The sequence below is a fragment of the Helicoverpa armigera genome, chromosome 7, assembly GCF_030705265.1.
Source record: "Helicoverpa armigera isolate CAAS_96S chromosome 7, ASM3070526v1, whole genome shotgun sequence".
Taxonomy (NCBI): domain Eukaryota; kingdom Metazoa; phylum Arthropoda; class Insecta; order Lepidoptera; family Noctuidae; genus Helicoverpa; species Helicoverpa armigera.
In genome coordinates this window covers 8,705,373-8,723,805 of record NC_087126.1, presented here as the reverse complement: position 1 = coordinate 8,723,805, position 18,433 = coordinate 8,705,373, and the positions used below count along the sequence as shown (strand labels likewise).

The window sequence follows — 18,433 nt, the reverse complement described above, 5'->3', positions numbered from 1 at the left end:
TAAAATAATTACAATAAAGATTTAGAGTATTACAGCAAATGATTACCACTGATTGCATTCTTACCGTAAAAGTTTTCAAATCAGGCGTTTCGTTCGCTGGGGGCTGGTAGCCGAAATGTCAAGATGGTGTCCTGTTTTTAATGCTGTATGGCTTTGTGTATCGTTTGACGTTATGTTTACGGCATAAAAACGCAGATGGCGTTTATATATATTTAGATATCGAAGTATTCCAAGTTACCTGCAGTATTCCAAATATGCTGCAGTTCCTCTACCTAATAAATAACATTAATTTGTAAGCCCTAAATATTTTCTGACGCAAAATGTACAAGTTTTCGGAAAAAGGGACAAAACGGAAAAGTTGCACCGTTAACAATTTTTCCTTTATGACCGTATTGGAAAATAATGTGTATATTATGTAAATCAATCGGTAGTAGGTATAATAGCGGCAATTATTTCCTAATAGGTAGTTTATGATTCAACTTGATACCAACTTAATATGCAATGAAGTGTTTTCCATTCTTGAGTTACTATCGTATATTTAACAAATAAACCAACTTTTTTATCCAAATTTTACAGATCTTGATAAAAACTTCTGATTTTATATTTTAATAGATACCCAGTACCCGATCCCAGTACAAAATATTATCTCCATTTGAACAGCCATTTTACTATGAAAGTCTTTAATAAAAGAATTTCTTTGATAGTCATAGTGCATTTTCCTAACAAGTAAACTGACGGCATTTTCTAAGAACAGTCTTACAGATTATGAAGAAAATGTTATCTCATTTATTACATCCTTATTTACATAATCATTGTTTCATCTTATCTATCTCCATACCATTTTAAATATTTCAGTAGTATTCAGGTTTACACACGCTGCAAGATAAGCCTTTTCTTGTGAAAATTTTCAGCTCCTCTTAATAACTTTATGAGCATTAATTTGTTTGAAGATGTTTGTGCTTCATAAGTTTTTTTTTTTTCAAAAGATGGGTATGATCTTACTTTTTAGTGAAATAATTAGGTAAATAAGTCTGTAACTAGCCGATTAAAAAAAAAACGCAATTTGAACCCCTTTTGGGTTCAAATTTTTGAGTTCACTTACCAAAGCTAAGCGAATATCAATTGTTTTCGTGTTTAATTGTACCTACCTAGAGCTTCATTCATCATCTTAAGAATTCAGCAACTGTCGACTCGTGAATTCCTACGATAAAATTACAAGAAGCCAACAAGGCAGACAGCATGACTCCCTCTTATCAGCATTAAGCCCTAGTACCCGTTTAATCAACAGGAAACCACTCGCTGATCTAGCACAGGTGTCTCATTTTACACGGAACTCATTACATCATGTCCTGTACATAACCGAAAAGTACGAACTTGTCATGGAGAACAAAATGACTAGCGGAGGTGCCATTACGAAAAATCAAAATACGGGTGTACGTGGGACGAGGCACGTTACTGTATTCGCCTTCACGCGCCTTCTTTGGACCCGATCATTTTTTGAAATAATAAAAATCGTTCGCAGATGGCTCAAAGAACCCGAACGCTTCGTTAGTTCACTCGTAACTTATCGTTTTAGTCTTGCCCAGCGTACGTATTTGACCTATAAGAAGGCGCCTGACCTACCTGCATTATGGTGTCTCCGCTCATTGATTATTCCGTGGTACTCGTAAATCCGTTGGATTCATTGTATGTTTTACGCTTTTGACCATATTGTAACGTGAATGTGTGCGTGAGTCATGCTGACATGGGTTTTACGGGGCGTCTTAATTGGAAATCATCCCGGATTCTAGCCTCTTGTACATTTCCTAAGCCCTATTAATGCTAAGTGTTACACATAGGTACAAGCCCATGGAATTGTTCCCTTTAGGAATTAAACCAAACGTCATTAAAATATTCCCTAACTATACAAAAGCCGATTTAGTTCCACTATTAGATATTATTGTTTTAAAACTCATTAGTTCAGACAGGTCGCTACTGGATTTTTCACAAAGAAAGTTAATGTAAATTGGACAAATAGTTGCAAAAGCAACCGCTAATCTGTTGCGAGAATCAACTTTGTTGTACAAATGAGTTGGTTAAAGAAACGACTTAAAACTCTAGAATATTAATTAGCTAATTGATACGTTTTATAGTTTCCCAAGGATTTATTTTATAACAAGAGGCAGGAATGCATTAGTTAATCTCGCATTTGAGTTACACATTAGGAAGGGTTGTGAACATCTGAAAAGCCGAAAAAGCTTGAACATAAAAATAATAGTAAAAAGACCACCTACAGTGTGCAACATGATTCATTTCGCATATGATTAAAACATTCATATCTACCTATTACTTACCTGTTTGCTATTAATTTTCCTTTGCAGGAAAAGTTTAAGAATTCCCATCGATATTTGCATTAACGTTTATCTGAGTCAACTGAAATTCAATGACTAACTGCGAGAGAGCGCACGGAACTCATGACTCAGGCTGAAACACTATGGAGAAATTTTTCAATGATGCCAAGTCAAACTCAACCTTGATTGTAATAACAAAATAAAATACTTCTTCATCTTAGTAATAGAACTGTTTACTGAGATTCAACGATTTTATTTATTTTTCATGTCTATGAGAAATCGTAATTTTCTTTGCTGAAAACATGACATTTCAGTGAAAATGAATGAGATTGCTCCCAAAATTGAAGCCGTGAATTTTTGTGCAAGATTCTTCAGAATCAAGAAAAAGACAAGAAAAACAATGCAGGACAGATTCCTACACATTTTATAAGAGTTGAACGACTCTGTAGTGACATAAATAAATACGTAACATTTATCTAATTAATTTATATTATCATTTAATCGCTATATGATCTAACGGCGTGCTCGAATTATCATATCGAGCAGACCTTAACATTCATATTGCAAGTTATAAATAGCACATTATTTATATCGATTACATGAATGAAAAATTGTTAATATAAGGTTCAACAGTTCCTATTATAAAATTAAATATTTGCCAGCATCAAAGAGATCTAAAAATAAGTTCGATAAGTTATTTTAGTGAACAAACGAAAACTGCCGATATCTCAAAGGAGCATTAAATCGATAGTTAATTTAGAGACATTAAAATGAATCCGGATATAAAACAAATCAATCGGTCAACACGTTTCAATAGTAATTGGGTTATCAACTGTTGTGGTGAATTAAGCAAAATGTTCTACGCAATCGAAATCAATATGTTTGTTTTATCTCGAATTATTTGTTTTTATTATATTTACCAGTTTGTAACCTATGACGTTGGACTCGTAATAATCATGACGTCGCGTAATTTTTACAACCAGATTTCCCAAATCATTCAAATATTTTGAAGGTTTTCTATCAGTACCTACAAGTTCATGTCAGTAATCAAGTCATGAAGAGAAAAGTATTTTAACTATAACAAAGAATGGAAAGCTTTATTTTTAGCGAGCCCTTAATAAAATACAAATGAAAATAAAATCATTATAGAAATGAATGAAACTAATTCCGCACTTTCTCAGAAAGGTAAGACGCTAATAAACATATTTCATAACACAGATCAGAAAATAGCACATCTATAAATAATTTCCACAGTTAAATATTTTTATACTCCCTACTCGATCCCGGGTTAAGAATCTTCATTAGGTATATAAAAATGGAAATACAATAAAAGTCAACCCTTATCTACCGGGACGCGGTCCAAACGAATCCCTCGGCATACATAATAGTAGTGCAGCTGGGTGGTAACGGACCCGCCTCCCTCGGCTGCCGCCCACCATTGGCTGCGCCGAGCGGACCACGGGAGAAACCCACCTGCGATACGCTGTAGCGTGCCCCACTGCCTTCGACAGAACACGTGGCTCGGTGTACACTAGCCTTTATCTTACGCGCGTTCACACAAATTCATTTAGTCTCTCACACGACACGACGCGTGCGGCATCGTAGCATTTTGGGGGATGTCAATTGCGATCTTCTGTTATGGATCACAATAGCATACCAGCGTGTGCGTTATACAGGAATACCGGCACTATTATAGTAAGACTGAAGAAGATGGAAGTGACCACCAGTTGTTGCAAGCGTGAGGAGTGTCCGGCGTCCGGGTGTCCGGAGCTGGTGCATAGGCCGTCCGGATGTGAACAATGTACTAGGACTAGATTAATTAGCCAATATAGTGACTGTGATAGTGATGTTGTGGAAAAATGTCGTCCATATAGATCGAGTGCAGCCAGAAGTAGTAAGCTATATTTTTTAATTCATTACAATTAATTTTACAGTGCTTTGAATTTTTATATGTTATAAAATTGCCATTTACTCTATGTCCTTATAAGTCATTTATAAAAAGGAAATGATGGGCATATTTAACTAAAGTCATAATTCGGAAGTTTATAACTGTTGCAATTTTAACGTCAAATAAATTAAGCTTTTAGTGGAAAAATTGCTAAGAAATGCATTTGAAAATTTAAAATAGGTAAAAATAACCAGAAAAATAGATTGCAGCAATATTTATTCAGTTAAAACAAAAAAAAAAATTAACAAGCTCATGAAAGTTTTGACCCTCACAGTGGAAGTCATAAATCGTAATCTAAACCAATGTTTAATAAAGTCTGTGACATAAAGACAATGAAAGCTTACATCGCGTAATAACAATAAGACAGGTAGAGTCCCGCGACGATAAATAGACCTTATCATAATAAAAGCTAGTCATAGAGTAAGCATTATTTATTTATAAGTAAGTATCCGGTCCGACCCAACGCACGCCTATTCTCATATCCTCGTCGCATTGTCGGTACTGCTTCGCTCGCCGCGGTAATCGAGATTACAATTTCATTACGCGCAAAAACTTGGCTCAGTCTCCCTTTACAATGTTAAACACGAAGATCAGAGCTAACTAACTAGGCTTAAACTGTAATTAAAGTAACGTACTGTTACCGGAATGACATATCTGACTAAATGTTTCTATCCTTTAAGAGCCGGACAGTTACGTCCAAGCGGCGCGCAGAGGGTTATTTCGTAATTAGTACTATCGCTTGGTCGCTCTCTATATAGGGCCAAGAAATGATTTAAGTGTCGTGCAATAAAAAACTTATGCCTATTAGATTACTTGCAGGGAACATTTATCTCCTCTTTTTGTGATAGGATTGTGTTCTGGCTTTTGTATGCAGGACTAAGAGAAAAAGTTTTAATAACCGTTTTTCTATATAACCTTCATTAGTAAAATTAAAAACAAATACAAAGGGCATTCATTAAGAGTGAGCTAATTGACAGGACAGGAAAGGTTCTTAACATTGTACGAGTCGCGATTCTATTTATATAATGTTGATGACTTCTAATAAATCTTGCTGCATTTACGAGAACTGGGTAAATCCAGTCCGGAACTAGATTTTTATACACGAGTGCATAATTAGTTTTTCATGCATGCTGTTTATTTATATACTTTACTTGAAAATAATATGTAGGTATAGGAGGTTTCCCAACTGTGATTATAAGAAATCGGGTTTTCCAAAGTTCCCGAATCCGTTAATTTTGACAATGTAGATCATAAGAATCGATATGCACTGACGTATATCACGACATGGCTTCTCCTATGAGGAAAATCGATTTGAAGAAGAAAACGCAATCGATTTCAATCGTATTGGGCATTACATCATAGTAATGATATAATCACTGTGATGTAGGCACTTGACTCCGTCATCGTTGAGACGACTATCAAAATTATATTTAATGAGTAACAACGTCAATAAAAAGTATATCCTGGCTCGAAATAAACGCCTTTGCCTAATGCCCGTAGGTATCAAAGATAATGGTATATGCTGTCATCTTATTTTTACTAATAGATTGATGAAATCATTCTTGTAATTTGATTTTTTAAATTGTAATAATGAAAAAAGTTTTCGCAAATAGGTTCGAACAAAAAAATATTTTGCCGAAACGTGTTGTAGTGACAAAAGATTTTAAAAACATTATCAAGGAGGTTGTATAATGAACACGGATTTAATTTACGTCAGTAGATTACCTATATGATTAAAAAAGAACAGCGTGTTTTGCCCCCAGCCCTAAAGAAAAAAGTTAACAACTCAGGTGAATAATCCCTTAATGATACAATATAGAGTAAATTGTCTTACTGCCGGTAACCGCGGAGCTATCTCGATGATTAAATAACAATTATCGCCGCGCGGAAAATATTAAAAATAAAATAAAGCCTTTTGAAATTATCCGCTACGACTTTCCGGTAGTTTAATAAGAGAACTTTTTAAGTGACGATCAAAGTTTTGTGATAAAGCTAAGTCGATGTCAACTTTATCACAAATGTAAACGTATTATAATGTAAGTTCATTCACAAAGCACCTGCGAGGTAAAACAAAGATTGTAAGCATTAACAATCGGTTCAAACAATGTCATAGAATGCGTTGCCACAATACGACACAATGTTTTCCACGGTGAGGTAGCTCATCCATAAGAAAGCTATGTCATAATAATTAAAGCAAAGTACACGCACTAAGCTCGATTTCATGAACTATGTCCGCGTCATTAGGGCCGCGATCCACTCACTCATTAGCAACATTTTCACATAAAATGTTGTTCATTTACGCGGAGTAAGGCAGCCGCGTCAATTATAAACAGTTATTTCAGTGAGACGGGAACCTCATAATTGCAGTGTTTAGCTGTCACTCATTTAGTGAGAGATGTCGATCCTAGCTTAGACGTGCCTAATTAACTCTTTTTACAGCACAATACATATAAAAAATACATAGGCCTTACCAGTCCGCCATAAGGACTGAAATTATACCGCTGTAAATGCCTAACAAGATATTCCATTTAAGTTCGGCCGATAAAAAACAGTTACTAAAAATGCATAATGTCAGTTGTTACCTTATTAAAATTAATTCAAGAAAAATTTGCGCTTGTTTCGTTAATTTCGAACGGACGGGGTCGATCAACGATCTTCTTCGCGACGCTATTACCATTTAGAGCGATTTTCAGGTAATGAAGAGTGGTATCACCGCGTATCTTGTGATACGCGCCGCCACGCGCGTCTCTGAGCGATAATCGCCCTTATTATGCGCAGTCAAATTTTACGAGCGCATCGGTTGTTAGCCGGCTACTAACAAAATGATGAACGGACTCAAATTAAACCTCTATTATAGCTAAAACATGACGCCTTTTTCTATTTAATGTCACGAGGACGGGATCAGTAATCCCGTTAATGATCTAGTGCTGCACACTGCCAACCGCGGTTCTCTCTCCATGTAAACAACACAGATATTCGAAAAAGATAACCCTTCAAATTATACTGAGGTGCATTTTGTAACGAGCCGCTAAGATGATGCCCGCGACTCCATCCCAATTTTTTTACCGCATTTATAACAATAATAATCAGAATTTACATAATGATTGCGCAGGCGCCTGCGACGTCCGGTGCGCACAACGCCGCGGCGAACTTTTCTCGGTTTTCGAGTCGAAATTCTAGTTAGCGGGCGCGCGATTTCTTTTTAAAAAGGTTAACAAGATGGTCTCGTTTGGGTCGTTTTTCGTGCCGCGAAGCCTTCTTTTGTGAACGGGCGAGCTGTTAAAAAATAAACGAAGTCTTTGTTTCTCGGGTAGTCGGTCCGACCTCCGACGCGGTCCCTACTTTTTTATGCCCCCTTATAACCTGTGTATTACCTACGTGTAGGTATCTACGGTTTTTATGGTCGCCCGGTCAGTTCTTCAATGGGCTAAGGAATTCGATCGAGTCTCATTGTTCATCTCAAATATCTCCACGTATAGGTGGTTGGGGATATAAAGAGGATATCAATTACTTGCCGTCCCTTTAGAAAAAAAACACTTATTTGTTTTAATTATGGTTAAGTACGATATCTTCAAATCAAGGTGGCTAACGACATGTGATTGAAAATGTTTTGTCGTTTTTTTACACCTTTAATCCCTTCAGTAATAGTGCTTTTGTAATGCAACACCTACTTAAAAGCTTTCATTTTCCCACTGTCAGATTCAAACATTTAATTAGCTCCATATTTTTATCTTCATCTCGTGGTTACCCAGTGAAAATATTTGTCTCACAGTGACTCTACGTCTTTTACGAGCTGACCTGTTCTTTTTTTTGTACATGAACTTTTGACGGCGGTCTCGCGGTTGCTTTTGACCAGAGCACTAATAAAATGTTATGATCGTGTGTTTAACGCGTGTTGTGTGTGTCGGACCTTCCTTTTGACATGATCGTTATTGGCCGACTCCACCTTTGCGGTCGCCTTTTGTAACCCAATTGGTACAACATTATTATCGTGTCAATTAGAGGGCAATATAACCTACAACTAAATCACGGCTAGTTATAAGGATTGCATACTTAATGAGAGGGGTTTGTTTATGCAAATTGTTCATTTATGTTTCGTGCGGAGTGAGGTACATCGTTTTGAACAAGGATGGGGGTAATCGGTATCAGTTCACAGGGTCTAGTTAAATAATAAGCGGTGGAGCCCTATAACTATAATTTTGTTTTATTTGTCCGCGCTGCCTGCGGCCGCAGCCTCGCAGCGAAACCGCCGGAGCGCTAACGAGATGGTGAAAAAATCACACGCACACATTTGTGCTAATTGTATGACTGTATTGATGAATCTAAACTTATGTATTGAGTTGAGTAAGAATGTTTGTGTGCCCAAATTTTCTTAAAAGCTTCAGAATAAGTAAAACTCGTAAACCGATCATTAACACGTGAGTAAGATACAAAATATTTGTTTACACTACAAAAAATGGTCTTATCATGGCCATTTGCCAAAACGCAAAAAATATACATAATTTGCTAAACTAGAACATTAGAAACGAACTTCGTACAGTTCAGATATTATAATATCATCGCGAATAACTGTGAGATCTTTGCCTACATTAGTCACTAAACCCAGACATAACACTTGTGATTCACACCTGAGTCAAAACACTGAAAAAATATATAACATTCTGTTCTAGTGACTCGGTACTACTTTGATTGTGTCGATTTATTTGTTTTGACATAATAATGTGCAATCCTAAACATCATACTTTGGTAATTTATTTAACAAAACCCAATCGATAGATTTCAATGCCTTATATTAGCGGTCTCGATCGGAAGCAAAAAACTATACTCGATCAACTAAACGCTTATTAGTGCCGTCAGTTCTATGAGGTCTTAAATACTTCACGATCAAAGGATACATAATAAATTAATTAAAAATAATCACGAATGTTGCTAATCATTAGTGCAGTGCTTCGATGCACCGCTTTCATTTTCCTTAACTTGTCAATTAAGTCATAATTTCTCGATATCAAGTACAATGTCGAAGATCCACCGAGTGATTTATTTAAATAGGTAAACAATGGAAGACCTGATTATTTTTATTTATTTAAATTGTTGAGGCAAGTCGTTATCTAAGCGCCGTAATGAGCAGATGGATTTATCTTCGTCAACGTCAGGGGAATGCATAATTGTTGATTTGACATCATAACATTTTAATACGTAATAGGTATTTTGTCAGTTTGCGTTAATTTCTGTTATCGGCGGGTAATTTGGGGCGTTGAGCGTGACACCCGCTCCAATAGTTGTTTACTTTATTTTGAAAACAATTATTGTCTTTCCAAGGGTTGATAGAAATTAAGTAGTTACTTTTATACCAGTTGCAATAAGATATTCGCTATGACATTTCCGATGGCAGCTTATAATAATTCATATCACCATCATGTGGTCACGAGCGTTATTTTAAATTAAAGCATTTGAAAAAAATCATCCTAGAGTATCCAATTATTCAAATAACTTGCAAATTCTTCTATTTTTTTGGGAATAATAGACAGGTGGACAGCGATAACTCTACATTCAAATAAAAAATTATGTCAATCACACATCAAATTATTACCTTTAGCGTTGGTAATATTATTCCATTTTAACGAGTAAAACGAATGTCAAGTCAATAAATACTTCTGCGTCAACGACGGACACCTTCTGCTGGTGACAGTTGTTGACTTCAATTAATATTTCTTTATCTGTAAAATTCTAAATAACTCACATTTACATACCGCCCGTCACATAATATTCAATTAAGTAAATAAATGCGACCACTTACAATAGCAATTATAACTGCCATAGAAATAAAGACAACAACAGACATGAGCAAACATTACCATCGATTAAGACTAAATCGATAAATTAGTTTGATGAAGTAACCGATTTGAAGAATGTGAGTCCGATTACCGCGCCACCGTTAAATAGTGCCGCATTAGTGATTCACACAGGTTCACTGGACAATTAGCAAAGGCTGTCCACCTCTGGGCCGCGATGTATTTATTCATCGGATGTTCACCGATTACCATAATCGATACCATCGCGCGTGCCGCATACGGAACAAGTGGCTCTTAAGCGTTTTCATTAAATGAGATGCATTGAAAAAAATACAAGAGCTTTCATTCAGAATTGAAAATGAATCACCGCGATGCATTGTACGGAACTCAAGTTAAACGTGCCAAAATTGGCTAACATACGTACTGACGTATTTTGTCAACACAAATTCAACTACAGACATAACATCAAAGACGAGCTCTTCAACCATCTTCAAATTAGCAGTTTCTGGGTCAATTTTGGGAGTCCTAAATTTTCCTGCAACATTTTCGCATAACTTTATACTAATATCTCCTTGTTTCCTAGGATACGTCAACGTCTGCGCGGCGGTGTGCCTGCTATTGTTGGTGTGCGGTCTGTCACCGCGGTCGTCGGCGGCGCCCCATCGGAGCCGGGCCAGCATGGAGCGGCAGCGACGTGACACGGAAGAGAACAGACTCTGGGCTAACCCCTGCGATTACAATGATTCTCAGGTAAATAGTCAACCCAAAATTTATTTAGGCCTTAATATGGAAAAGAAAGAAAGACGATGTCAGAAAATCATAGGTAAAGACAAATATGAACAGCCGATGAAGAAGTTAGGACAGATTAAATAGTAAACAGGTTTACATTAGCAATAGGCACATGAAGAGAAGTTGATTTGAACCATTGTAATGAAAATAGGATTTGAAAAAATATTGTGTCAATACTAGAGTAAATGATGATGAAAGAAAATGTACAGATAATAATGTAGATTAACAAGAAGCTGTTTTGTATTCATGTCAAACTTTTGCGGTCGGCTTAAGTGACCGCATAATTGATGACTGACCGCAGATGGAAGCAGAAAAAATTAATCGTAGAAATGGTGTTAGTAAATACTAATCAATTTAATATTTCTTGGGACACTTATGGTTGGTCGATCCTTCTTTTTTTTAAGTGTCGTTACTAAGAAATTATATTTGTTAAAGGAAAGTCTAAAATGAATATTTTTTTGCAGTCAAAACCATCGTACCCGGCAGATCATGCAAAGGAGGTCGCGTTGAAACTCGTCGCGCAAGCAAAAAACGCTTACTCATCAACTGCGAAGTACAAGGATACATTTGTAAGTACACAACACTGCTTTTACTCTAAAAGGTTTAAAAAGTCTGTTGCATTATATGGAGAACAGTTGTAGAAATTCGGCAAGTGAAAAATAAATCCCGTGTGGAAATGTGTTTCGAGTGTATCATTGCTGGTGAAAAGCCTACCTGCAATAAAGCTAGATTGAACATGCCTATCAAAGATCGTTGAAAACTTTACGAACACAAAGCAAAATACAAAAGCGCGAGTGGTGTCTTCGAAGGCCTTTCTTCGCTTTCATTCATCGATTCTGCACGAGGCGATCGCGTAGTATTCGCGTCCACATCTATATGCCCGCCGCGTCGTTCTAAATGAACGGACGGAGCTTGCGGTCGACCAATACCAATAAAACTTAAGCATAACGTCGACACATGCCTTTAGCGTTTGTATCTACGCAGATATTATTGATTTATGTATGAGAGTCTGTAAGAGGTGCTATAGTATTCCGCCGACGTACGCGTAAAGCGTGCAAGTGGTGCGCACCGATTTTTCGTACTTCCTCTTTTGAGTTATTGGGATACAATGCAAAGTGAATGATCCCAATTTATTGTGAATTTGCTTCGTATCTACATATTTTAATTCTATTTCGAGGTCCCTTCGTAGAATTTGTTAAAATCTAAGAATAAGTTCCATTTAAATACAATTTCTGTAGTGGTTTTGCCCAAAAGTTTCACGCGAAATTTGACCCATTAAAGATTCACGGCGTGCACGTTTTTAGCGCGGTTTTCTCACCGTGGAACGGCGCGGGCGCAGGCGTGGAAGAGAGATTGCATCGGCCGGGCGCCGGCCGTTTCGCGTCTCTACGTCCGGCCGACCGCTTCCTCCCTTTTAATTATAATTTCGCACTGCATTTCTGTGACGCCATGTCGGTATCGACAGCCTTGTCGCTAAAACGCTTTATACACAGCACACGTCACATCAAATAACAATATGTAACTGATCAAATCGCATTCAACGATCTTGTCCGAGTCCGACTAAAATTACTCATAAACAGATTTTTTGCTCAATCAAGTTTATACATATAAACGTGCTGCTGTTTTATTACAAACCAGTTTATATAAAAAAAGCACCTACTAACTTATCAGATGGTAATTGTCGCACAGGAATCGCAGACAATTCAACCTACATTCAAGAATTCATAAAACATTCACGAATTATTAGAAACAAACGTTTAGCATGTTAATACAACGATTCATATGACGGCTCTATCATTCCAATCCTAGGAATATAATAATTTCCGAATCGGAAGTAAGGTGGGCCGATCAACGAGAAATAATGCGATGTAGAAGTCGCGCCTCGAATCATTTATGGACGACTCTTCACCAACAAACTCGGTAGCAACTCGATTGCCTTAACAGAACTCGTATACATTTCGGCGATTGTTGTCGATATAATCGATGTATCGAGAGTTGGCCAGTCAATGGTAGCGGAACAATGGAAGCGTTTATGTCGAATGTGTCCAGTTATCGAGTGTGATGTTCGCGTATGAGGTATGGTGGCATTGTAATAGGCTCGACGGTCGTAACGACGGCGACGTCCTGTCCGCTGCCTCCTCGTAAAACGACATTATCGACTCACAGTAGCCGGAACGAGGTACAGGACGGTGCGCATACGCCTCGAATACTGATTGCGCATTAGTATTGCGCGACACACCTGCCCGACGATTTTTTCTGTCTCTCCCCTTAATGTCGGTCATTCGTTACTAATGTATCATATTTATTGCGATTTACACGCAAATCGTGGCGATGAACCGCCATTGTTGCGGTCCAACAAGGACGCATACGGCTTCTTTGTTTGTGCTCCATTTTCAACAAAAAATATTGTACCCCTATCGCAATTTTCGATCTCGTCCAGCTAATATTAGTCATCACATTAAAGCAAGATAAACGTCTAAGTTACGCATGAGAGACAATATATCCTAAATAAATCAGGCTGCTACATCTGTCGTCAAGCCCATTCCGTATAAATAATAACTGGCCGCGTTGTACTAAGAACGCAATAACAAATTCAACGAACTCTACCGGTACTGTGTGACTCGCCACCAGCCACCGTGTGAATGTGTCATAACACTCGTGCTTTTGACTACACCGGTGTCATATTATCGCATCACATTTTCGACACTGGAATTCAACTCGCTTCCTTAAAAAAGTGCTCGTAAACTTTTGTAAGTAATAACGATAAACAAATGAGTGGTGTATTCGCGATGTAACCCGATCGGCGATTGCGATCGGTCGCGGCATCGCACGTCGCACTCGCGACTCGTGTGCATCTGCTCGCTTATCTTTGCAATAGCGACGCTATATAAACATTCAATTACATAGCACATACATACAATATGTACGTACATAGTACGATAGCGTTGTTCACACGGGCGACAGGCTGTCTGCGGCCGTTGGGTGCGTACGTGTGCCGTAAATACATCAATGTGTTGCGCTTGTGTGGGTGCATGTTTATTTGATAAGCTTCCGATGTTTCGAGCTAGGCATTCGGATGCTAAGTCGTCGAATTTCTCGCTTGAAGCCCGCCCACCCACGGTAACTGCATCGCGCTGAACACAACAAATTCTTCCCTGTTTATTTTTATATAACTTGAAATCATTACAAAATACTTGCCACTTGCAACAAATCAGTCGATAGTAATTATTTTATGAATGCAATCCAAGTTTTTAGTCTTTTTTTCATTTGTCCAATGACTCGGAAAATCTTTTGAACTTAAAGCAGTTTTAATTCAAAATCGTTTTCCTTGGAAAAGCTACATATTAGCTGTTTATACATAGGAAATTTATCAGTAGAACCTTTGGGAACACCTAACATTGTAAGTGTATCGTATGAAGTAGATACGCCTCAGTTAGGCTAGTAAGTAATGATTCGGATATGGTCCGATGGACCGGACGCACACCTGTGCATTTAGTGTGCCACTGACTACATAGCACATTCCATCTTATACGATATCATTACTTGGGCATTCCATACTTTTTGTTTTGTAAATTAACTGCACGTATGGCGACACACAATTTGCATTCAAAATTTTATTTTTAAAAATTTTAAAGGTCTGTAAACTCTAATTTTCCTGCCAATTACTTACCACTTCGGCAACGGATAATATCTCCGCTTTGACTCCATTCATACACCGCGACTCGGTTTATGTCCAAAGAAATAATCGTAAATTTATTTCATTGCGCGTATTATTAGCGAACTTTTATCAGCGGTATCTCAATTTCAATGAAGCAAATTAATATTCGGACAGAGTTTTCTGATCACCACCGATAAGCGGCAAGCCAATATTGTTGATGTTTTGTTGGCTTTTGCAAGCTTTTAATTAGTCGTATTGTTGTCTAACAACATTTCCTACATAAGGGACACTTAACTACAGCGCGTTACATCTGCCACTCCCGATTGTTTGGCTTGTCAAAGCTTTTTGGACTTTACGTCTAATAGTACACGAGTAGTTTTTGTTTAATTCCCCATTGTCACGTGCAATATGGACATAGAGTCAAATTTAATGTCGGAAAGGTTTTGTTACGTGAAATGTCGTCGGCGGCCGCAAACCTCCGGTTTCGATCTCATCTTTCATACGACCTTCATTGGATGATTAAATCGATTATTCTATACATTAGAATCAAGTATTTCAAGAGCGCATAATATCAGATTGAATTATAATCGATATAATCAGATCTAGGTTTTATGACTCGATCTCTAAACAAAGCAATTTGTCAATTATAACACAACTGACCTGTCTATTAATATCTATAGGGATCGTGTAGTCTTTATTTGTGATTATCTAATTGAAAGATGGAGTCTTGAAATAAATACATGACAGTTAGTAGCGAGCGTAGGACCAGTTCAAGATGGTCTGTCAACTAAAATTAAAATCAGTTCTTTATAGATCTTGTTTTTATGGTTTGTTTCTTCTGAGGGCAGTAAACGTTTGCCATTTCTAGGAACAATTTGCGACTAGGTAACGCGTGTACGTATGTAGGTGTTATAACATCGCTTATGGATATTTTTGTTTAGTTGCTAAGTTTTTTTTTATTTAATTAATTTCTATTCCGAGTACACTCGAGTCTTATTGACGGTTGCGGTAACAGTTGCAAAAAACATTAGAGTTGAGGAAATGTTGGATATGAAATGTAACTTGTAATAAAAAAGACATACCTTGTCTTCAGTAGAGAATAAACTTCACCCAAAATATTTGTAACTAAGAAAGCAAATAGTCAGTACTCGCATGGCCACTGCGGCCACTGCAGAGCTCTCCCCACTCGAAGCACATTTATACCACCAATCCAGGAAACCGCTAGGACTCATCGTCCGCTCAATCTAGTTTTTCCATGAAAGTCAATCAACTTATTGTATTAACTCAATCTATTTCCATCTTTCATAGAATACAACTGTTCTCAATAGGCGTTGATTCACTATGCTCCTTTGTTTTGATGATGTACGTCAAAAGTATGTTTATACCAAATAAAGTGTAATTAATTTTAAGCTGAAATGCATCTACCATACATTTTACTAACAATACATTTCTATTTGTTTCAGGCAATGAAACTACATAGTTATAACAGTTTCGACGAACTACTGGGTTCGTGGAAATCATCCGAATTTCTTCCTAAGGAATGGCTGCCAAAGGAAAAAGTCCTCTACCAGACGATGCCGGATGAATATGTTACTCAGTTGATGGTAAGCATCGAATTTTATATCGATTCATATTTAGTTTTATATGACTTAAGTCGGTATCGAGATATCGATTAGAAGTTTAACAATGTTCATTTAAGTTACAATGACGTAGAGAATATTGACAAATCAATCCAATTTTGATAATAAGAACGTTGCCAGATTGACGTTTCCCAAACGAAAACAATCAGCGAAGGGCGGCGAATTCGCTGATGCCAAAAACGTGCATCCGTATGAGTTTTTCAATCGATTTCAAAGAATTGACATCGTCGGTGGCACTCATTGTTGTCGGTCGGCTATCGCTTACGTGAGAACACAAGGCTTTCGCAATATTAACAATCGAAAATGTAATCGAAATTAGGATCATTATCACAATTACGATTTTTGTTATCAGTTTTAGTAAGTTAGCAAGAAGCCATTGCATTTTTTGGTTTCAACAAGACTTGCAACTAAGCCACTAAATTGTTATTACGAAGCAATCACCCGATCATAGATGATATTAAAACAGGTGTACTAAAAATCTCTTTTATTTTGTTCACAGCCAAAAATCGACGAGGTTCTGCCGGGGATGTACAAAGGGCTGAAAATGATAGTTGCGGGCTTGTACGTGTTCTCTAACGAAGAGTTGAACCCCAACATAATAGCTGATGAAAGCCTAAAGGAAAACATCACCCAAACGATGCATGATGTGCGAGCTGTGCTATGCTATTTTAATGTAAGTATTGCCATATTATTTTGATATACCAGTCGACCTTTATTAAAACGTCAGTTAAAAAACTTGGGAAATTGTAGGAGGAGACTCCAAAAGTACGGTATGCTGGGGCTCTTAAACCAAAATGCTATAAACTTTTTCTGCCCATTTACTAAATCTTTTTGAGAAAGCCATATTTTTTCCTCATTTACTCATGTAGTGCTCTAACGCAAAATAATGATCTTAAAAAAAAACATTTTTTCTATAAACTTGTTACTAAATATAATTTTTCTTTTTTTGCAGGACATCATGAACATTCGCGACCTGCCAATCGAGAAGCTTGCGGTAAATGAAATCCCAGAGATGGCGAACAACATGGGCGTTCTTCTTTACAGGGACACCCTTAACTATTTGGAGTACCTAGCACAGGTCTTCCAGAAACTCTATGAGACGGAATCTGCTTGAATACAGCGGTTTATATGATCGAGAGTCGATGAAGGACTCGAGAAGAAACTGCACACCCCATGTAACTTTTGGCTGTCTACTTAATCTTGGTGGAAACACCACGGCGAAGCAGTACTCTTCAGTATTACTTAGCCCCAAAAACTCTTTCTAGTAGAATTATTTGCATCCTTTGGCTGTTGAATAGCGAATTAATGTATAGAAAACTGTCTTTGCCATTACATTGCCATTTTGGTCTAGAACGAATTAGTTCCTTTTTTTTGTAAATAGTGACGAATTTAAAATGTATTATTATTTATTGTCTGCTGATTAACATTCTAAATTTCCCGATTATCCTAGTCAAGGTCTTATTTATTTCTCGCTTAACTCCACTTTAGTTTCAATTTCTTTATTATTCGTATTATTTAATTTAGATTTTAGTATTAGACTTCATTCCAGCACTTGTACTATGTTGATGAAATTGTTGAGTCGGAATATGAATGCGTCAGACGGTGTATTGAACAGTTTCTTTGCTGCTGTTTTCGATATAATGATCTATGTTGTGACTTGGTAGCTCGAGGCTGAGACGATAATTTTAATTGTACATTATATTCCTACTTTCCTTAGTATTACTTGACTCTTTGTTAACTATTTATATGTTACAGAAATCCAATGAAATATGACTAGCTTTAATACAGCTGTTAATTATATTATTGTAAAAATACAGAGCCAGTGTATTTATAACTTAATCATTATTTGTATAGTTCAAATAGTACCTATTTATAACTGCGGCACAAACATAGCTTCTATGTTTGTGGAATTAAATTATTATTACATTTATTTTCACGTTTTTTATTTTTATTTTTTCAACACCCTTTATCATCCAAAATTAAACCGAAGTGTTACATAAATACTATTTCAACATACCTACTTAACACACAACACCAGAATGACCAGCCTCTACTATGAGAAAAATGCACAAATTAGCCAAAATTAAAGAATCTTTTATCTATGAGCATCTACGTCATTCTGAAATCAGACCACACAAATCAGTCTACTCTACAGCTCAAGTAAATAAAACGCCACATCATAAAGGTTCAAAGCAAATATTTCATTAAAATATTTCTAAGTCAAGCTGTGATCTGTTCCCAGGCGTCGACTGGAAACAATTTCATATCTTTACACA

General features: G+C 36.9%; 1 protein-coding gene across 1 annotated transcript; it reads left to right on the top strand.

Moving 5' to 3' along the window:
• The first annotated feature begins 3,918 nt into the window (after window positions 1–3,918).
• LOC110372663 (uncharacterized) lies at window positions 3,919–18,087 on the top strand. Its single transcript, XM_049847797.2, has 6 exons — window positions 3,919–4,224; window positions 10,654–10,820; window positions 11,324–11,428; window positions 15,981–16,121; window positions 16,657–16,830; window positions 17,110–18,087. Exons 1-6 carry the CDS (start codon window positions 3,969–3,971, stop codon window positions 17,269–17,271), a joined length of 1,005 nt encoding a protein of 334 aa, XP_049703754.2. The 5' UTR covers window positions 3,919–3,968; the 3' UTR covers window positions 17,272–18,087.
• The last annotated feature ends 346 nt before the right edge of the window (window positions 18,088–18,433 follow it).